The 24147-nt window shown below is 36.6% G+C and overlaps 1 protein-coding gene across 1 annotated transcript in view; it reads right to left on the bottom strand.

Moving 5' to 3' along the window:
- LOC112047877 (transmembrane protein 64) overlaps positions 1-22963 on the bottom strand; it is a 44560-nt gene extending 21597 nt beyond the window's left edge. The window contains exon 1 of the mRNA XM_024085159.2: positions 22238-22963. Coding sequence (XP_023940927.1) covers positions 22238-22774 — 537 coding nt within the window. The 5' untranslated portion in view covers positions 22775-22963. The remainder of the gene's footprint in view (positions 1-22237) is intronic.
- Between the last annotated feature and the right edge of the window lie 1184 nt (positions 22964-24147).

Below are 24147 nucleotides of genomic sequence, written 5' to 3'. Positions count from 1 at the left end.
AGGAACTGAGGAATATTATTACTAAAAACTCACAATTAAAATCTGAGCTCGCCGAACTACACAGCACTCACTCTATGGTTTTAGAGGAGCGCAGCCAGCTTCAGGAAGCAGTTGATACATTCAACCAGTGTATACAGACTTATGATGAAGCCCTGGCTAAAATATCAATGTTGGAAGATGAACTGAATAGTGCACACAAGACAATTGATGACCTTCAGTCACAATTACAACATTTTGAAACACAAAATACGAACAATCTTTATAATGAACTGCTTGCCTCTTCCACATCAGTCCCGGCGCCAATACTTTGCATTGATCTGACTTGTGACAGCCCATGTGCAACCAAAACTTCCGCTATGCCACAATCTAGGTATAATTTGTTTAATAGCCACAATAAAATTAAAAAATACATTAAAATTAAAAAATTTATCAAAAACACTCAAAAACTAATTAAATTTCATAGTACAAATAAAAAAAACCTGGCTTTAAGAAAAGAATGGTCACTATTAATTAAAAAAGTAAACACTTACTGTTCTTTACTTGAAAATTCCAGGGAAAAATATGAAAATGAAACACAAAGTTTACAGCATGAACTAAATCAGATGGAAAATACCTTGCAGGAAATAACTGCTAAATATGAGTTGTCTCAAAGTCAGATCCATGATCAAATCATAGCGGCTGAAGAGTTGTTAGCCTTAGGTACATACAATATGGCCCGTTTTGAGTCATTAAGTAACAAATGCCAATGTTCAAATCAGGTACCTTCGGTTACTCAGGACTGTAGTGTTTTATCTAATTCTGGATATATTGACTTGAGCCATAATGAGCAATGTAATAATAATGTTGTTCCAATTCCTTCAATCTCAGATAATAATTTAAGTCCACATAGTTTTAATTTGCCAAAAAAGGCTCAAAAAAAGACTAATAATTTCTGATAAGTTAGGTAAGGATTTTGGCTCCATTATGAGCCAATACCTAAACCATTCAGTGACTAATAAATGTTTTCCAGGGGCTAGTTTTAATTATTTAATAAATAGCATAAGTACAGAAAATGTAGTTGGTTACTCAAATGTAATTTTGATGTTAGGGAACAGTTTGAAAATTAAAAGGCATCAAATCATAAAATGTGTTGAAAAGCTTTTGGTATTACATAGTAAAACCAAATGTGAATTTACATTATGTGGATTTCCATACTTTAAGTCAAGTGCTAAAGAAAATAAGCATATACATAATTTGAATCTATTGTTATACAACTTGACATACCATCACAGCGATGCAATTTTTTATTTTGACATGAATAAGTTTACCTCATCTTATTCGTTGACTAAAGATAATTTATATCTGCCAAAAAAATGTAAGCAGCATGTTGCGTCCCTGTTGGCTTACAACTTAAATAAGTCAGTTACAAATGTTGTAACGCAGTCTATTGACACTAATTCAACTTGTAAAAATAGTTCTTCTGTTTCTATTGACCAGAGTACGAGTGATAGTACTGTCTCAAATGTTAATTTTTATATAAACGATCCAGTTACAAGTAGTGTAACTCAGTCTATTGACCTCTCTACAAACTGTAGTAATAGTACAAATATTTTTATATATGACTGCAGTACCAATCCTAGTACTGTTACAATTAAAAATTCTTTAAACTAGAAAATATGACAACGGAGGTGCACTGTAACTTTAACATTGTACACCAAAATATACAGAGCATCAACGGCAAGGAATTAGAAGTTGAACTATTTGTAGAGAAATTCAATATACACATCTTATGTATTACAGAACACTGGCTCACAAAATCACAACTATCAGTACTTGATATTAAAAATTTTTCATTGTCAAGTGTATTCTCCAGAAGGGCTGGACATGGTGGCTCTTTAATACTCTTACTTAATAACCTAAAATACAAGGATAGAAAAGACATAGTTAGTCTTTCTGTGGAATGCATTGTTGAACTATCTTGTGTGGAGTTGGAACGAATTGTTATAGTATGCGTGTACCGACCCCCTCCTGCTGACTTTGATCAATTTGAAGAGGTAATGGAGGATGTAATGAGACGTTTGTGCACATCTTCCAAACAAATACTGATTTGTGGCGATTTTAATGTTGATATTCTAACAGAAAACTCAAAGTCTGTTAGATTTCTTAACTTATTCAAATGTTTTGATTTGACTCATGCTTTTAATGAACCTACTAGGATAACGGCTACTTCAGGGACATGTCTGGATAATATATTTTACAATTGTGTGATTGAAAAAAAGATGATAATAAATAAATTAGGCTCTGATCATAGTGGTCAAATAATAACTATTTTAAACAATAAATCCAATAGCAACCAATGGTTCAAGTATAGGCCGATAACTGAAGGTAAATTAGAGCGATTTAAAAGCATAATTTCTTCAAAAATTCCAAGTCTTTCATTTGAAAATAGTCACCCAGACAGGCTGTTTGGTACACTGTTCAAGACAATAGACAAAGAGTTTTGTAAAATTTTCAACTTTAAACGTATTAATGTTACTCAAAAATTAAAGTTTAGCGAATGGGCTACTGTAGGCATTTACAAAAGTAGAGACAGATTGTACGAGTTGTACGAGGAGAAACAGTATAATCAAATGCGAACATATTTAGAACATGTAAAAAACTATTCAAAAATTTTCAAACGTGTTTGTATTCTTGCAAAATCATTACACATCAAAGATAGAATAATAAAATCTGAAAACAAGGTACAAACAACCTGGAACTTAATTAATAAAGAATCAGGCAAAATTAGACCACGTGATATGAGTTTTGAATTAATTGTCAATGATAAAAAGATAAACACCGATAACGAGGTTGTTAATGCCTTTGAAGACTTTTTCCAGAATTTTCCTATCTTGTTAACAGATTCACTGGACTCTTCTGCTACGGAAGCCCAGAGGATATTAAGAGGCCATGTTAAAGAGTGCAACGTTCTTTTTGAATTTCATCATATAACTGTATCAGACATTAAAAAAACTTTTAAACTGTTAAAATTAAAAAGAACTGGAGACATGTGGGGCATGTCAGTGAAAGTAATATCTAACATCATTGATGTCATTGCTCCCTTAGCTATTATTTTTAATGAATGCGTGGATTTAGGTATCTTTCCGAACCTAATGAAACATGGCAAACTGTTACCACTTTTTAAATCAGGTGACAAAACTGATGTTAATAATTATAGACCAATTACAATACTGCCAACACTTAGTAAGGTTTTTGAAAAAATCATTTTAAATCAACTTTTAAGTCATTTTAATTTAAATAATTTATTTCACCCTGAACAGTATGGTTTTACTAAAGGTCGCAGTACAACTGATGCAGGTGCTAAACTTTTAAAACATATATATGATGCATGGGAAAATGCTAAGAATGCTATTGGTGTATTTTGTGATTTGTCCAAAGCATTCGATTGTGTTGACCATAACATTCTTTTACTTAAGTTAAGCCACTATGGCATAAAAAGTGTTGCACTTGATCTCATCGCCTCTTATCTTAGTGATAGAACACAAAAGGTATGCATAAATGATTCAAAGTCTCGCGGTTTTTCTAACACAATGGGCGTCCCACAGGGTTCAATTCTGGGTCCTTTTCTATTCCTAGTGTACATAAACGATTTACCACACCATGTTAGCGGCATCTGTGAGATAGTACTGTTTGCTGACGACACATCCCTAATTTTTAAGAGTGACAGAAGTAAAGATAATTCCGACGATATAAACCGTGCCATATCGCATGTGTCGCATTGGTTCACTGTTAACAACTTACTTTTAAATGCAAAGAAAACTAAATGTATTGAGTTTTCATTACCAAATGTTATAAAATTAGATAAGTCTATAATGATCAATGGTGAAACACTAGAAATAGAGAATTCCACAGTTTTCCTGGGAGTGACCTTGGATTCTAAACTTCAGTGGGGTGCTCATATAGAAAAACTGTCAGGTAAACTCAGCTCAGCTGCTTTTGCAGTGAGAAAAATAAGACAGTTTACTGATGTTGATACAGCTAGACTTGTTTATTTTGCGTACTTTCACAGCGTAATGTCTTACGGTATTTTGTTGTGGGGCAAGGCTGCTGATATACATTCTATATTTGTACATCAAAAAAGAGCAATTCGAGCAATATATCAACTAAAATCACGCGAGTCCCTTCGTCAAAAGTTTAAAGAAATAGGCATTTTAACAGTAGCCTGAAAAGGAGATCTAAACCCACGTCTTACTAGACACGGGCATAAGTTAGTTATTTCTGCATATCGTCTCCAAAGAGTTAAAAAATCTTTTGTGGGTTTGGGTGTACTCTTCTATAACAAGATCCCCAAGACTGTGATGGACTTGCCAATGCACAACTTTAAGCAATGTGTTAAAAAACATTTACTTAGTCGAGGTTACTACACTATTGATGAGTTCCTTAACGACAAAGGTGCTTGGAGGCCATTGGATCAGCTTCCACCTTCACACAGGAAATAAAACTATAAGAAATTGTAATTTAATTGTTATCAAATGTAAATTGTAATACTGTATGACTTTTTCAAAAGAGCAACTGTTGAGTTTCTTGCCGGTATCTTCTCAGCAGAACCTGCCTTCCGAACCGGTGGTAGAATCTTTACAAATAGTCAACTGACGTGTCAAAAGTGCTTGTAAACTGAGCCTACTTGAAATAAATGAATTTTGAATTTTGAATTTAAAAACGCTGTCGTATGAACATATTCGCATACTTAGGAATGCATTAATTGTTGTATTTGAACGCTTTTATAACGTCCGTTAAAAAAGTTCTCGTGCGAATGAGGGCTAAGTAAACACACTTCAGTGTTAAAAGTAAATCGTTTAGTAGTAATATTTAGCATAACTTACTAATACCACTGGCAACTTGTTACATAATAGGAATAAAGTTTAACTAGATTAGCATGTCGCTGATAACGAATAAGTATAACACAATGTGTGTACAGCACACGATAGCCTCGTATTATGTGTTGATATTTTCGATTCGTCGCACTGAGATGTAAATATTGTGTGAAACCTAGGGGTGTCTCTACTTTAAGAGACCACGACTAGTCTTTGACCGTGGACACAAAATCTACGGTTTGGTTGCGACCAGCAGCTGCGACTAGCTGACGCCGCGTGGTTCCCGTTCCCGTAGGAAGGCAGGGATAAAATATAGCCTATAGCCATCCTCGATAAATGGGCTATTTAACTCTGAAAGAACTTTTCAAATCAGAGCAGTAGTTGTTGAGATTATCGCGTTCAACTAAACACACAAACAAACAAACTCTTCAGCTTTATAATATTAGTATAGATAAGAAAAATACCAAATACTTAGCTACTTTTAGTGATTTTCAAGTCACGTGATTTCGTACGAACACAAATTGACTTTGACTTTCTAAAGTTTCAAACGATAGTTCCGCCACATGCAGCATATCTATTGAAAATAATACAGAGAAATTAAATCGCAAACAAAATTCCCAACTTTTGCAGGTGTTCGTTTTAGAGTCAAGCTTTACTCCGAAGTGTGGAGGTTATTTCAATAATTTAATATTTAAAACTTACAGTTATCACAAACAATAGCAACTGGCAACCCTACGTAAATACTAAACTTGCAAAGTAGTTATAGTCCAGCTGAAAATGTTTATCGGGTCACGTCATACCTACGTTTAGCGTATTAAGATTACCAGGAAAAATCTTGTAAAGTCGTTCAGGTGAACTTAAATTAAAATTATAAAAACAGGGTTTCTGTAAATATGTGGCGAAGCCTTTAAGGGAAATTTGATACCTAATGATCTCTACTATCACCATAGTAGAGATCATTAGGTATCAAATTTCCCTGGGGTAGGTGGAGCATAAATGTACCGATTTCGAATAATAAAAAAATACACTCACCAGTGATTACCCTCTACAACCTCCCAAAATTTACCTCTTTAAAGCTTTTTTAGGGCGTCATGTACAATTGCAAAATAATAATTATCATTTACTTTATTTTATTATGAATGTTATTTAAATTCATAATATTAAGAGTTTAAAATCATTACCCCCTTACACCCACCACAACTTTTAAGCGGCTCAACCGACTTTCATCAAACACATCTAAGAGCGCTCGCAAATCACCTTTAATACAAAAATAACTAAATTGAAATCGCTTTATTCGAGCTATGGTGCCACAGGCAGACTGACATACAGACAGACATGTTCAACTTATCACACCCCTCTTTGCGTCGGCGGTTAAAATACAAAATAGATAAACAAACAAACAGTAACTTTAAATAAGCGAACTTCAGTGTGATAAGTCGTTTAGTAGTAATATTTAGCATAACTTACTAATACCACTGGCAACTTGTTACATAATAGGAATAAAGTTTAACTAGATTAGCATGTCGCTGATAACGAATAAGTATAACACAATGTGTGTACAGCACACGATAGCCTCGTATTATGTGTTGATATTTTCGATTCGTCGCACTGAGATGTAAATATTGTGTGAACCCTAGGGGTGTCTCTACTTTAAGATACCACGACTAGTCTTTGACCGTGGACACAAAATTTACGGTTTGGTTGCGACCAGCAGGCCTACTCTCTAAACTTTAAGTACCTAGATATTATATTAAATTAGCTGACGCCGCGTGGTTCCCGTTCCCGAAGGAAGGCAGGGATAAAATATAGCTTATAGCCTTCCTCGATAAATGGGCTATCTAACGCTGAAAGAACTTTTCAAATCGGACCAGTAGGTTCTGAGATTGCGTTCAACCAAACAAACTCTTCAGCTTTATAATATTAGTATCTTCTTCTTCTTAAGGTGCCTCTCCGACTAGCGAAGGTTGGCAGTCAGATTCTTGAACTCGTCTCTATCCTGCGCGAGGCGAAATAATTGTATTCTTCTTATCTATACTATAATAATATTAGTATAGATAAGAAAAATACCAACTAAAGTTAGTAATTTTCAAGTCACGTGATTTCGTATGTAGACAAACTGACTTTGACTTTCTAAAGTAGGTAAGGGTGCAACTATCAAACAATAATTCCGCAACATGCGGCATATCTATTGAAAATAATGCAGAGAGATTAAATTACAAACAAAATTTCTAATTTTTGCAAGTGTTCGTCTTAGAGTCAAGCTTTACTCCGAAGTGTGGAGGTTATTTAAATAATTTAATATGTATTAAAAACTTACAGTTATCACAAACAATAGCAAGTGGCAACCCTACGAAAATACTAAACTTGCAAAGTAGTTAAAGTCCAGCTGAAAATGTTTATCGGGTCACGTCATACCTTCTATGTTTAGCGCATTAAGATTACTTGGAAAAATCTTGTAAAGGCGTTCAGGTGAACTTAAATTAAAATTATATACAGGGTTTCTGTAAATGTGTGGCGAAGCCTTTAAGGGGTGATAGTTTTAGTCATTAGTTATCAAATTTCCCTGGGGTAGGTGGGGCAAAAATGTACTAATTTCGAATAAAAAAAAATACACTCACCAGTGATTACCCTTTACAACCTCACAAAAATTACCTCTTTAAAGCTTTTTTGGGGCGTCATGTAAAATTGCAAAATAATAATTTACTTTATTTTAATATATACTAATATTAAAAAGCTGAAGAGTTTGTTTGTTTGGTTGAACGCATTAATAGCATAAAAAAGTTTTAGGGTGGAACCACCACGTTCGAAAGTGTCATGAAAGTGCAAGATACCACTATAAATGTTGGCTAAGTTACGGAAAACCACAATCAGGAGAGCTTTATGTTAATATGACTGAGAGTCGCAAGATCTTTAAAAATAGGTTGAAGTGGTGCCTAAACAATGAGGATCAGATCAGGATGGATATATTGGCTTCCCATCAAGCTGACAAAAACTTTGGGAAATTTTGGAGAGCCACTAAACGGCTCGACTACAAAAGTACACTACCTGTTAGCGTTGATAATGTACACGATCCAAAGTTGATCGCGGATTTGTTTTCGCACCACTTCAAAGTAAAACCACTACCTGTTCGTGACGAGGGTGAGCATCCACCCAGTCAAAATGGTAAAACTGTACTGTATCGATACCAACCTGATGACATAGCCAAAGTGGTTTTAAAAATGAAACGAGGTAAGTCGCCTGGGTTTGACGGTCTGAGCTTAGAGCACATTCAGAATGCGGGTGACAAATGTTTTAACGTCTTGGCGGAACTATTTTCAATTTGCATGAATTCTGGCTATCTGCCTATAAATCTCATGAAAACAGTGGTGGTTCCTGTTCCTAAAAACAAAACCGGCGATCTTTCTAGTCTCAATAACTATAGGCCGATTTCTTTAACCCGGTCCCGGTCTCTCAACGGATTCTGCGATTTTTAGTCTCAAGTCTACGATTAACTATTACACGGGTAGAGACACATCGGTCTATGCCTGCTTTTTAGATCTGAGCAGAGCTTTTGACTTAGTAAACTACCAGTTACTATGGCAAAAACTTATGAAGTCTCACGTACCGAGTAAAACCGTAGATCTGTTGAGGTACTGGTATGAGAATCAAAATAATGTTGTAAAATGGGGCGACGCACTCTCTAATGATTTTAGATTAGAGTGTGGCGTGCGTCAAGGTGGGCTGACCTCTCCGGACCTTTTTAGTCTATATGTCAACGACTTGATTGAGGAACTGAGAAGTGCTAAAGTAGGCTGTCATATAGGTACAACTTGTGTAAATAACCTAAGTTATGCTGATGATATGGTACTTCTGAGTCCCTCAATCAGGGGACTTAGGCACTTGCTGAACATCTGTGAGCAGTATGCCAGGGATCACGGTCTCAAATATAATGTGAAAAAGACACAGATAATGATATTTCGGGCAGGTAAAGGTCCGGAAAATGTGCCTTTGGTTCTTTTAGATGGAACTCCCATAGAAAGGGTGAACAAATTCAGGTACTTGGGGCATATTCTAACTGAGGATTTGCGTGATAATGAAGACATAGAGCGTGAACGCAGGGCTTTGGCTGTTCGGTGTAACATGCTCGCTCGCCGGTTTGCGAGGTGCAGTCCTGAAGCGAAGCTGACACTGTTTAGAGCATACTGTCAATGCTTCTACACCAGTCAGCTTTGGGTCAATTGCACCTCAAGGGCACGTAGCAGCATCAGAGTGCAGTATAATAACGCATACCGAATTCTGATGAAACTGCCTAAATACTGTAGAGCATCGGGTATGTTTGCCGACGCCAAAGTACAGGATTATTTCGCGATCATCAGATCGCGAACTGCGGCTTTTTGGTTCCGTCTCCGGAATTCTCGAAATGAAATCCTCAGCGTATGCTCCGAGTGCCCTGAAAACCCTATCCTAAAGTATTGGCTTACTGTGCATCGCGACAGAAACAGGAAATAAAAATGATTGCTCTCCTAGAGAAATGTAGTAACGTACCAAATAGTTTAATATTTATATTATTCGGTTCTTTACTGTAGACTTATTACTTAATTAATTAATTACTTTTATTTATTATGTATTTGTATATTTTAAATGGGTTTTTAGCCTGAAATAAAGACATATTATTATTATTATTATTATTAATCTCAAGAACTACTGGTCCGATTTGAAAAATTCTTTCAGTGTTAGATAGCCCATTTATCGAGGAAGGCTATAGACTATTATTATCCCTGTACTCCTATGGAAACGAAAACCACGCGGGTAAAACCGCGCGGCGTCAGCTATTTTATAATATTCAAGTACAAAATATTAGGTAAGTTGAGGGTAGGTATTTTGATAGCAGCTATCAGTTTATCGCCGACACAAAGTAAGGTTGGTCCACTTAAGTTGCATGCATACAAGATTAATATACGCAGTAATTCATTCTCTTTCCATATCAGATTATTGTTGAGTAAACTCATATCTATACGGATATGTACGATAATGATGTGTCAACGTAGACAACATAGAACGACCGGATTAATTTGAAAATTATAATTTTTACTTTTGATAGTTTAAATTTTTTACACTCCTGAGAATTTTCTTAGTTCTCTACGTGTGTGAAGTCTGCCAATCCGCATTGGGCCAGCTTGGTGGACTATTTGGCCTAACCCCTCTCAGTCTGATAGGAGACTAGTGCTCAATAGTGAGCCGAATATGGGTTGTTAATGATGAAAGTTCAAAGCAAATTAACGCCACCCCCCCTCCCTATCCTCCTCCTATGGCAGTTAGTACACCTATTAATCCTAATAAGCTAAAAGATTTCACAAGTAACCAATAAATGCAAATGATAAATCAATCAGTAGTTATGTATCTAGTTGTTTAGTCGACCGGCCGATAACAGTTCAATGATAAAATCCAAGTCGGTATTACACAAGAAGGAATATTCCTATTGCAAGGTAGGTATGACTTTAGTCACAGACCACAGTAGGTACTTACTTCATATTATCAAGGCGAAAATATTTTGTGTGTGTGTTTGTTACTCCTTCACGTCGCAATTACTGAACCGATTTGGCTGAAATTTGGAATAATTTTATTAATATAGTGTATACTTTTCTATCGGAAAGATTCCTGGTTCCCGCGAGATTTGTGAAAAACGAAATATTAAAATAAGACATCGTCTTTATAAGCTTATTTCCTAATTCCTATAACACCCTGAAACAAGTTAATTAAATTTGAAAATGCCACACATCACAATATCTCCAATACATCCAATCCAATTTTTTTTATTCTTTACAAGTTAGCTTTGACAGAAATCTCAGCTGATGATGATGCAATTAAAGATGGAAGCGGGCTAACTTGTTAGGAGGTGAATGAAAATCCACACCCCTTTCTGTTTCTACACGAAATCGTACCGGAACGCAAAATCGCTTGGCGGTACGTCTTTGTCGGTAGGGATGTGCCAAGGCTGAAGCTTCCCACTAGCCAGACCTGGACCAATCAAGAAAATCGGCGCAGCCGGGGATCGAACCAAAGTCCTCCATCTTGTAAATCCACACTTACCACTGCGCCTACATGACCTTTTAAATGCCTTGTAGAGCTAAATTTTCAGCTAGAAACACTTATAACACCCCTCATTTGAGCCGTGATAGCCCAGTGGATATGTGGATACCTCTGCCTCCGAATCCGGAGGATATGGGTTCGAATCCGGTCCGGGGCATGCACTTCCAAGTTTTCAGTTTTGTGCATTTTAAGAAATTAAATATCACGTGTCTCAAACGGTGAAGGAAAACATCGTGAGGAAACCTGCATACCAGAGAATTTTCTTGATTCTCTGGCTGTGTGAAGTCTGCCAATCGGCATTGGGCCAGCGTGGTGGACTATTGGCCTAACCCCTCTCATTCTGAGAGGAGACTCGAGCTCAGCAGTAAGCCGAATATGGGTTGACGATGATGATGATGATGACCCCTCTTTTTGCGTTGGGGGTTAAAAAAAACGCTTGGCTTCATACTTTGTGTATCCACGTGATCGAGTTCTCGGAATAAGCGTCGGACGTCTGTAATATAAACAGTTGATTTTGTTTTTCTTTGCGATATTTTTATAGCGCCGCCGTCGTCGTGGGACGAGAAAATGATGTCACACATATTTTCCGACGTTTTCCTTCGGTTTCGTATTGAATAGCTTACTGTTCAATAACCACTTTCAATAGGCTACTCGCCTGCTGTACAAAACTAAGAAGATTTTTTGCATAGAGGCAGTTTAGATGCCTAGAAACTCTAATCACATTTTTATTTGTGAAAATTATCTCGTAATTGTAATATTTTTATAAAACAAAATTGTATTTTTATCACGTCACCGCAAACGCCAATTAGAAACTGTAACGTCATTCGCTACAAGACATCGGTTTGTGATTGGCGCTTGCGGTGACGTGATATAATCACATCACTGCAAACGCCAATCACGCTGTTATCTCTATGAATGACGTCAGTTGCTAATGTGCTGTTTCGGCGGCAAAAATTTTACGTAGATATTATTGACGGGACAAAATAAAATATAGCTCATAATACTTCCATTATTCAGTTTAAACACTGTTTACAAAAGAGGCAAGTAGCCTATTTGGCTGTCAATGACTGTTAGAGAAACAGCACAATTACAATCAATCATAGTTGAATAATTTATTTTTAGGCCGGCCGCATACCTACTACTCGTTTTCCGTATTCGTTTTCCTAATGCGTAATTTCGATTTGGAATTCCGCAGACTACGTTTTTCTTTATTCGGATATTGTCTATATATACTTATCATATTAATATATAATAATAAATAAAAATCATTTATTCAGCCAAAAAACATAACATAAACTAAAAAAAACATGAGAATTTAAAACTTAAATGCTTCAGCTGAATGGGTCGCTGCCTCAGCTCTATGCCACAGCTAATGCTGTAGCGCTGATTTTCAGGCATGACCTCAGGGTGAGCTCACGGACTGATCGGGAAAGTCGTTTTGGTACTATAATTGGTTCCAAATTTAAAATAGATGTTGATATTGTATATTGTCGCAAGGGCTCGCATTCCTTACGTACGCGCAGAATTTGTTCCGTTCGGAAAGAAAAGTACGTGCGTGCGTCATTTAATGTATTTTATATTTTAAGCGTTAGGTTTTCTGAACACGGCAAACGGATTCGGAAAACGAGTGTATGCGGCCGGCCTTACTAAACCATCGACTATATTGCGGACTCCGTTTGCGTGATAATTTACTTTAATTTAAAAAAAATCTCGCGGTACTTTTGTGGGATTAAAATCTTCAAGATCCAATATATCTCAATACTAAATTTCATCCAACAGATTTAGCGGTTTAGTCGTGAAAAGGTAACAGATAGACAGAGAGACAGTGGGGATTAAATATTTAGAATATTTCGACTTTTAGTCATGCCAACCAATATATACTCTGTCGAACTCTGAGTTTGTTGTGGGACCAAGGCGCGTTTGGAACCCTCATAACTTGAATTTTAAGTATTCGAATGATTATTATCACCATTATATTAAGTGTAATATTATTACCTGACGTTTCGAAAGAGCTTGTAAAATTGTACTGTAAGTCCCTCTGAGATTAATTTAAGGACCTCCTGTCAATTTAGTAATTTAATTCAGGTCAGGTCAATTACGCAGTCACAATTTATCTCCAAACTCTTTCTTACGGCACTAGTTATGTCCCAAGGACGCGTCGTCTAGCCACCGCGGCGCGTGTTATGTGTGTCGTTATTACAAATGCCATCTAAGGGCTCCCGCACACGGGCCACCGGCCGCTACCGGCATATTTCATGTACTTTTCATACATTTTATATGGACTCGCCGCACACGGTTGACGCCGGTGGCCGCCACCCGCTACAATCGTCGCTGCTCTCTTCTTGTGGCCCGTAGCAGCCACTAAACGCCGACACAAAATGCCGCAACACGCGATATACGGTCGAATTGAGAAACCTCCTCCTTTTTTTTTAAGTCGGTTAAAAAGTAGGAGCCACCGACCGCAAATGTCGACCACCAGCCACAAGTGCTACTTTTGTGGTCCTTTCTTGCTTCTTGTAGCGGCGTTTGTGGCTGTCGCATGTAGCCCGTGTGCGGCAACACTAAAAAACACTAGCAGACGCCACAAGGTTTCACCCGTGTGGTTTCCGTTCCCGTTGGAATACGGAGGTAAAATATAGCCTACATCTCTCGTGGATAGTGTACCTTCCCAAGAGAGAAAGATTTTTTCAAATTGGTTTTATTCAAATTTCAAAGCAACAAAGACGTACCTACCGCCGAGCGATTTATCGTTCCGGTACGATGTCGTGTAGAAACCAAAAGGGGTATGCATTTTCAACCAACTCCTAACAAATTAGCCCGCTTCCATCGTGGATTCCATCATCACTTAACTAAGCATCAGGTGAGATTGTAGTCAAGGGCTAACTTGTAAAGAATAAAAAAGTTATCAGGTGCACATTTTCAATATTTTACTATAGAAAATTCCATTGCAGTGCATTGCAGACCACGACAGCAGTTTCGTTTGTTGACATACTATTATTACATTCCTTATCTATTTATCACTCGCGACGTATATATTTAGCGTCGTTTAAACATGCAATAAAAACAGCACACGTCTAGTATCGGCTATCTATTTGTAGATCATTATCAATTTACACATATTTGTACCGACCTAGTGGATGCCCGTGATGAGTACTGTTCACCAACAAAGAAATTAAAAATGAAAGTAGAAAACGCATATCATTTAATAACTTATTTATTTTAAATCATGTACTGTTTGTTTATAAAATGTTATTTAAAATATATTAACCATATCTAATAGTTCTAAGCTTATTAATAAAATTTATTTTCATCAATTTAAGAACAAGCTACATAAAATTATTATTAGTTGTGAAATGACTAGTGATTTATACCCTCATTTTTAATTTGTTTGTTGGTAAACAGTACCTACTCATCAAGAAAGGCTATAGTATAGATTGAAATTGAATTGTTTTTCATAAATTTCGCGGGAACCACAGATTTTTCGTGATAAACAAGTACGTAAGTCTATGTACCTACTGCTCCTAGGTCCAATTTATCAAATTTCATCAAAAACGATTTAGCATTTGATTCGATACTACAAACAAACAGCTGGCTACATTTACAGATGTGAAAATACGAGTATTTACGATTATGTTATTATCACATCCTTTAGTTTCTGATAGTTAAGACTATAGAGCTCCATAACGACCATGATAAAATGAAAAAACGAAAATATCGCTGGACATACATACGACTGAACGTCCTCCTTTTTGAAGGTCGGTTAAAAATAGAGTAGTGACCCATAATCATCATCATCATTATCAGCCGATGGACGTCCACTGCTGGACATAGGCCTCTTGCATGGACTTCCAAACAACACGGTCTCGAGCCGCCAGCATCTAGCGGCTCCCTGCAACCCGCTTAATGTATTCGGTCCACCCAGTGGGGGGTCGGCCAACACTGCGCTTTCCGGTGCGGGGTCGCCATTTCAGCACCTTGGGACCCAAACGTCCATCGGCTCTTTGAACTATGTGGCCTGCCCATTGCCACTTCAGCTTCGCGACTCGCTAAACTATGTCAGTGACTTTGGTTTATCTGCGGATCACCTCATTTATGATTTGATCACGCAGAGGAACTCATCTCACACTTACTCAGGAACATAATGATTTAAGAAGCTGTCAAAAGTGCGAATGACGTCATTCCCCGTGTGCACATGGAGACGTATTACCCAGCAGACATCCCCCGGGCGCCGAGAACAATGGGATCGTAACTCTATGGCGCACTTCTATTTGCGCACTTTATTGAGATCATCCAGTAACACGCATACGAGAGGACGAGGGTGTCGACAATGGGGGGGCAGGGAGTCAGCTAGGAAAATACAAAACAACCAAAGTCTTAAGGCCATTCAGACTTGATTTGCAATAACAACCGCTGTAGAGGTATATCGCTACAATTAGTGTTAAGCTGCATGCTCTTGTTATGACCTAAACACAATTACGTACTTATTATTTTTGTTATCCTTCATAATATTACTAACATATACCCCCTTCCCCTTTCACCTCTCCTTGAAAGAAGAGCAACAGCAAACATGAACACTTCAACAACCTCTAAACTAGTATCATATTTGATTGACACCCCCAGCACGACCAGGAGTGGCCAAAACGGTCGACCAAATGGTCCTATACTTTGTTAGACGAGAACGTAGCACAATAGGCGTCTCCCCTCAACTGGAGCGGCCTCTATGCATTTTTATCTTTTCTTGGCAAAAACAAAACATTAACATGAGATTATGCTTCCTTCGCCCGGCGATAGAACTAAGTGACCCGACAAACAAGGTTCCTTTATTATGCAAAGAAAGTGTGTTTGTTTTGTTTGTTTTATATTGAATGATTGTTAAATCGTCAAATTATCACTCTAAGCACGCCAATCCACATTGGAGTACCGTGGTGGGTTTGCGCTCAATCCCCTATACATGCTTGTACTATATGGTGGGAAATAGGCTGATAATGATGGACTATCAGATGTTAATGGTAATTACCAACTTAACTTGGACATTCCATTACAGTGTGAATTAATGACTTGGTACAACACAACTGAGTAACTAATTAACTATACTAAATGTTTTTTTTTAATTTTTCAAGTTAGCCTTTGACTACAATCTCACCTAATCGTAAGTGATGATGCAATCTAAGATGGAAGCGGGCTAACTTGTTAGGAGTATGATGAAATACACACCCCTTTCGGTTTCTACACAACATAGTACTGGAACGCTAAATCGCTTGGCGGTACGTCTTTGCCGATAGGGTAACTGCCGGTAACTAGCCACGGCCGAAGCCTTCCACCAGCCAGACCTGGACTAATTAAGAAAGCCCAGCCGGGGATCAAACCCAGGACCTCCGTTTTGTAAATCCACCGCGCATACCACTGTACCACGGAGGCCATCAAGATCTTTAGTGTCTCAGTCTCGACCCACTGTTCATGCAGAAGGCCGAGACACTTGTCGCGGTACGATTCCATTATGACAGCCACTGACGATCAAGTAATTTCACATGCGTGTAGCGGCTAACGGCGATGTGCATGACATCATGAAGATCACGACCAACACACGATCAGTTTTATCGCACGTCAAGCCGTTAACGCTGCAGGCACGTGAGATTATTTGCTCATCAGTGGCTTACATACATACATGTTTCGACATTTCTTACTCTTAAGGCCAATTAAGCTTATCTGAAACAATCCTACGATAAGCTTGTTTTTAGTCCCTAAAAATCCCAAGCTTGCTTTCTTGTCCCGAAAAAGACCAAGGTTGTTTTTTGTTCCGAAATATCCTATGCTTGTTTTTTGTCCCGAAAAATCCCGTCGGGTGTTACTATTTGTACTGACTACCTATGAACAAATTGAACAAGTAATTGCATTAGGTATCTACGTATGTACGTACCTTCTAGGCATGGGTAAGTACCTATGTACCTTGTACCTTAGTACCTTGACTCTTGATGCAAGAGTAATTAAATAACGCAATAGTATTGTCTTACGACCTAGCTCGGGTTTTTTTCCTCAACCGACCTACTCTATAGCGAGGAAAAAATGTCGTCTTGTTTATATTATAAGTTATAAGTTTACTTAATATACTATTTATACTTAACTGGTATAATACCTACCTATTACCATTTGTGAGAGCCATGATAGCTCAGTGGATATGACCTCTGCCTCCGATTCCAGAGGGTGTGGGTTCGAATCCGGTCCGGGGCATGCACCTCCAACTTTTCAGTTGTGTGCATTTTAAGAAATTAAATATCACGTGTCTCAAACGGTGAAGGAAAACATCGTGAGGAAACCTGCATACCAGGGAATTTATTAATTCTCTGTGTGTGTGAAGTCTGCCAATCCGCATTGGGCCAGCGTGGTGGACTATTGGCCTAACCCCTCTCATTCTGAGAAGAGACTCGAGCTCAGCAATGAGCCGAATATGGGTTGATAATGATGATTACCATTTCAATAAAACTTATATAAAACCCTGACTTTTCTTTTTGTTTGTTCTAGTGTAACTAGAAAACTACTCAACAAATTTTCATGCTGATTTCACCAACAGATAGAGTGATTGATGAGGAAGGTTGAGGTATTTAATTTGTGAAGGTTTTGTGTAAATTGGTTGAAATATATTATCTTCCAAGTTCATTCAACAGCATCAAACTCTCTTACGGCCAGTTTCTTCATCGCAAGTAACAGTCAAAGTAACGTCATAAATCAAAAGTGACGGTCTTATTCACGGAAAAATAAAGTCTTCTTTACTACTTACTACTTTTACTGTTACTTTAGCTTTACATGAAGAAACAAACTGTTAGTGTACACAAAATCGTCTAGCCAAGGACCACCTGTGGTCTGCCAAGCTCTGCAGAGATATCCTGATTTTTCGAAGGCAATCTTTTTTAAAATTGACTGTCCATTTACACCGTGTGTAGTGGCCGTGATAGCCCAGTGGATATGACCTCTGCCTAACTCCGGAGGGTGTGGGTTCAAATCCGGTCCAGGACATTCACCTTTAACTTTACAGTTGTGTGCATTTCAAGAAATTTACTATCATGTATCTCAAACGGTGAAGGAAAAACATTGTTTCTTTTTCTTAAGGTAAGTAGATAGTCCCATATAAAATTAAAGCGAATGAAAATATTATCACGCGAGTTTCGTGGCCCAGGCAAGTCGACCACCAGGCGTGAGTGATGAAGTTAATTGAATCTAATTAGATTTGAACATCTGACGACTGTAATGTGGAGCGACCATAATGGAACGAGCCTGCGATAGCTACACATACCTCATTTTATGAAGGCGGAAAGTTTTTAAAATCAAATTCCAACCATATAGTAAATAAATAAAAATCATGTTATGCCGATTTTTTTTTGAAAATCACACTTTATACTTTACAGTTGTGGGTCTGGAATCAAATAATAATTTGCATTGACATTGATTCATTGCTGACAACTGTGATTTTGACATAATATTGACTATAATTAGTATATGCTGTGATAACCTATAATTAGGTGTGCAATAACTATATCTATTGTTATGTTGAACTAGCGGACGCCCGCGACTTCGTCTGCGTGAAACTCGATGTAAACTTTCAACTACCCCTACCCAACTCTACCCCTACCCTACCCCTACCCTACCACTACCTTTTCCTGAATTTTTTGCTATAAACCTCACGGAGCTCGAGACCTTTCCAACTAATGCAAAACCGTGGAAATCGGTTCGCGCGTTCTGGAGTTATAGCGTCAGGAAGGAAAACCCGACTTATTTTTATATAGTACACATATTGACATGTGACATTGTATCAGCTGTTAGTTGTCCTAATAGAAAAATAAAAAAAAAATTATACTTGCTATTTTGCCACCATAATCAGAATTCCACTAAATTGGCTACCTTCAAGTATGTCAGGCTATTGCACGTTCTTACTCTTATAAGACCCAATTCCGGAGGGTTTGGAATCAAATATGGTTCTCCAACTTTTCAGTTATGTGCATTTTAAGAAATTAATATCACATGTCTCAAACTGTGAAGGTAAAACATTGTGAGGAAACCGGCATACCAGAGAATTTTCTTAATTCTCTGTGTGTGAAAAGTCTGCCAATCTGCATTAGGTCAGCATGGTGGACTATTAAGTTGAAGAAGTTCATGTTATATAGGCAAAAAGAGTTAGAAGATTATGCAGTGGAGGCATCAATTATTTAGTGGGACCTTTAGATGCAAATAACATATTTAGGTACAGTCTATTAATTGGTATAAGTATTCATATTTCTATTTATATATATTATATGTATATATATGTCATATTAATTATTGTATGTTGGCATTTATCTTTATGTTATTATCATTTTATTTATACGCTCTTATCAAGGTTTTTTGTTTTTGGTTTTTTATTTTGTGTCTTATTATATGAATTTTTATTTTGAATGTATTTAAAGTATTTTGATTAGATGTTTAGTTTGTAATTATAACTGACTGTGACGTCACCCGGGTCTCAGCTGAAAATCAGCGCTGCGCATTGCTTTCCAGCGATGAACGGCTAATGCTGAGCTGTAAACCCTTTCTGTTTGGTGTCACAGACAGTCATGTAATATCTATCTAAGATAGGATGTACTATATGTGACACTAAAAAGTGAATAAACTTATTTTCTTTCTTTCTTTCTTTCTTTATTACTATTGGCCATTAACTATTGGCCTAACCCCTCTCATTCTGAGAGGAGACTCGAGCTCAGCAATGAGCCGAATATAGGTTGATAATGATGATGAATATGTTTTAAATTGATAAGCACAGACTATTATAGTTTTGTCTGTATTTTTCAAGCTTTTTGGATCAACATCCCTCTTTACTAAACAGTGGAGTCAATAGGATTAAGACAATGAGAAGAGTCCAATAGGACAATCAGACAAAATTATTATAACTAACTATTTATAACCATTTTGCATGACAGGGATATTATTAATCACAAATCATTCCTTAGCAAAATACAAGAACTCCTTTATTTCCAGTAATAATCACTACAAACAAATAGAATTGACTTTTGAGAATTACTACTTAAAATAAAGATTTTAATTTGAATTTAAAATTACAGTAATCATATGAACTTACAATTGCTCACTTAATTTAATCACAAAATATAACTTTGTTTCCAGAATAGCCTGAAATTATAACTTCATTCTTAAAATAGCACCCTTCAAGTAGAAAGCTCATAACAAAAGGGCTTATTTGGGTGAATAATTAAACAGAGCCAAGTATAAATTCACCTTGGAAAAGCTCTTTGAATTATAGAGCCAGGCTTTCTGTAACCTTCACGTTAATAGTTTCTATGGAAATAAAGTATATTACAAGTATTACTACTTACTGGGAACAATATTATATATTAAATATGATTGATGGAAATACATCACCTTGACAAGATAGATCAACATCATAATTCAGAATGTAATGCATTGTTTTTGTTATTTCATATTATTTATATGTACTATTTATTACACTGAGAAATGAATTTTTATAGCTAATAGGCAAGAGAGTATTCAGCCGCTAATATCAAAAATGGGTGGACAGCATTAGAGAGTGAACTTGACTGGACTTGATTTCCCTCAATTGAAGTATGTTGTGGAAGAGAATCTATTAATTCCAGAATTTAGCAGTTTGTATAAGAAACACCAAAGCATTATTAACATGGCTGCCAACCCATATCATAATATATAAGTTCGAAAGGTCATCAAGAAACCTCAGAAACAGCTTGACGTTCAAGGACAAATTTGGCAGGGAGATAGTCTATTGTTTGTAGGTCTAAGAACGGATTTTGCGATAGGGGCGAATTAAAGAGGTCTAAGGGCGGACGAAGCCGCGAGCGTCCCCTTGTACCTTATAAGTCTCAGTAGCTCAGTGGCAAAGGGGCCAGACTTCCTATAGAGGTGGTGGTTCAATCCACGCCCACTGGACTATTGTTGTACCCACTTCTAATACAGTCTTTTCTGACTTATTGGAGGGGAACAGGAATATTGGTCATATTAAAAATATGGCAAATATTCTGTATGAAAAAAAGCCTGGAACTAAGCTCCAAATATCTTCTCCTACTTTAAAGGCCTAGTGGACTAATTAGGCTAGAGATAATAATAAGATAATAATAATAATTAATGAAACAAAGAAGTTACGTTATTTTACTAACTCAACATATTTGAGTCAGTTAAAAGTTAGTCATTTGCTTTTATTTTTCCAATTTCCTTAAATATAATAATGAAATAATGAATAACATTCAGTTTTGGTTGCTTAATTATGAATAAGTATAACATTCTGGATATATTAAATGACCAATTAATGTTTAAAATAAGCCATGGCTAAAATTATAAATTTAATCAACTATTGAGTGATAAAAACTAAATTACTCAACTTAAAATGATAATTATAATTAAAGTGGATTTTTAAATTTAAACGGCTCATTTATACTTTGACTAGTACAGGTTCAAATACACTTAATATGTAGTTAGATTCCAAGGCTATACAGGGTTAAAATGTAGCCTATGTTACTCGCCGATAATGTAACTTTCCATTGGTTAAAGAATTTTTTAAATTGGTTTAGGGGCAGGAGCGTCAGAAACAAATGAACTCAAATTTATGAAAAAAGGTATAATTTAAAGAGTAAGCGTCAATAGAGGGGTTAAGGTTTAATTCCAAGCCTGTTTATTATTATACACACTTTTTTCAGCAGTTTTTTCTGACTTTGTTGGAAGATTGGAATATCAGTTATATTGAAAAAAAAAATATGGCAAATATTCTTTTTAGAAAAAAAAAATAAGTAGTTATACCAAAATACCAAGCTAACATAATAAGAGCAAGAAATATTTATCTCAGCTTACTCTGTACCTACACTAGTGCCCTCCCAGCAGATTTATAGCAACTTTCTTGGCTAGAAGTTTTAGCCTTGGTTTTCAAAAATCTCCTTGGAAAGGATATCCTATTTGCTCCTGATTGATGAGCCAGCTTAAGTCAATTTACAATTTTATCTTCCAAACTAGCAGACAGCGGCGTACAGTGGCTTACACAAGGTTTTTAACTAGAGTATGCATAGTAACTAGAAAATGTACTAAATGGAAAATTCCTTCTCTAATCCAGGATTGTAATCTTGAATCATTTATGAAATGCACACAACAGTTTATTAAAATGGTGAAGGAGAAATAAGATAAAACAATAACTATAATGGACTGTGTGTTTGCAATCAAGCATGAACTAGTCATTGTATAAAGAAAAAGATAAGAATAAGATGCAGTTCCCAAGCGAAGTCAAGGGCAAGAAATTAAAAAAAAAATACACTTACGGCAAATATCGTGTTTTGAAGCCCAAAAGGTATTGGAGTGAGCCTCGCGAAGAATACTATTTTGAACGCCTGCGGACCCGATATCACTTTCAAGAGCGCTCTGGCTGTCTCGTTTTTAAGAAGCCGGTCGAGGGGCAGATACGCTCTCAACAGTTTCAAAGTAAAATGTGCCACCGCCACTCCGAAGTTCGCGCTCACCACCACCGTCCCCAACCCTTTGAGGATCCCAAACAAATATCCACTTGTAATTATCAACACTAAATATCCAATCGTCACTGGAAAACTCACTATCAAAAACAATCCCATGAAAAGTAAAAATATTATCTTAGGGTCCTGTGCATCGACCCAATATAATATAGTCTTGAGGTATTCCTTGAAGAAATAAAGCACTAGAACTAAGCACGTGAGGAGTAACGTAGATATTACGATATTAACTAAATAACTGTAAGTTGTTCTGTTGTTTATTTTAGACCACAAACTTTTCTTTCTCGTCGCCGCTACTTCGGGTTGACCGTCCTCTACGTCCGCGATTTCCATTGTTCACGCTTATTGGTAAAACAAACACGATCTATCCGAGGGTGTATCGGGTGATAGCGTACAAAATAGACTAACAATCGCCATGGCCTACTTTCAGCTACTGTTTATTTCGGCACGGGATAAAAATTTAACATTGACCGTGTGTGACGCGCACCGACCTCTGATTCTCGCGGACCAATAGCAAAAAAATAAAAATATGAATAAAAGATAATAGTGATGCACTAACTTTAATCAGCTTACAGAATCGATTCAGGCAAATCGAGAAAAACACGTTTTGATTTTTTAATGTGTATTTAGGACTTACATACAATGCAATATTTTTAATGAGATTGGATCAAATATATTCATTGCATTACGATAAGATAAGGTCATATAATTAAATAAAAGATTTTATCTACATTCTATTTTCTTTTAACCGTATATAATTAGAAAACCATACATTATTGGTTATCATTGAAAAATAAAAATAAATGTAATTCAAGGACTTTAGCTATTTAATTAATACTGTATAATTTTATGGCGTTTATAGACTACAGAGATAACGTATTTCAATTCTTCTTCTTCTTCGTCGTTACACTCTTGACAGAGTGGTCGTGGTCGTCATTTGGGCGCGGTGGCAAGCCTCACTATCCGTCGCCATTCCTCCCGCAGTGTGGCTCTCCTAGTACATTCGTGGAGCGATCCATGGAGAGCGGTTTTAACTTGATCAGTCCAGCGCATTGGTGACCTGCCACGTGCTCTCGTGCCCTCCACCTTTCAATATCAATAGCAAATTATTGTATTTCAATATCAATAGCAATTATTTCACCGACATGAATACGACAGCAAGCTAATTACCCTTGATAACGGACAAAATATTAATACATAATAATATTTTTTTTTTTTATTGAGAAATAATCAAAATGAAACTTAACATAACTTTTCCTAATGGAACTTAACATAACCTTTGCCTTTTCCCTACGGGAAAGAATAAAAAAAACCTAACTTATCCTAATAACTATACAAATTATGCCCACGTGGAATAGTGGAAAGAATACTGGCTGCATTTCAGCGCTGGACAGCCAGGCTGATCCTTTGCCCATAAAATGAGCCAGTATTTATGATATTTCATTACTAATATCGATATAGTAGATATCGAACTTTGTTTTGATACATCGATATTCGAAGTATTTGACTTACGTTCACATCACTAGCAAACGGTAGAAAGTTGACACTTGACATTTTGACATCCATGTGGCTGTCAGTTGTAGTTTCCATCAGTGTTAACTGTTACATTTGCTTCTACAATTTTGAGGATATTTACCCTAATATTTTTAAATTAATTAATACTTTTATAATATATTACGTAGTAATATTTCTTTATTATACACTTA

Source organism: Bicyclus anynana, chromosome 15 (assembly GCF_947172395.1).
Source record: "Bicyclus anynana chromosome 15, ilBicAnyn1.1, whole genome shotgun sequence".
Lineage (NCBI taxonomy): Eukaryota > Metazoa > Arthropoda > Insecta > Lepidoptera > Nymphalidae > Bicyclus > Bicyclus anynana.
The sequence above is the reverse complement of the archived record's forward strand: the minus strand, read 5'-3'. Positions and strand labels throughout refer to the sequence as shown.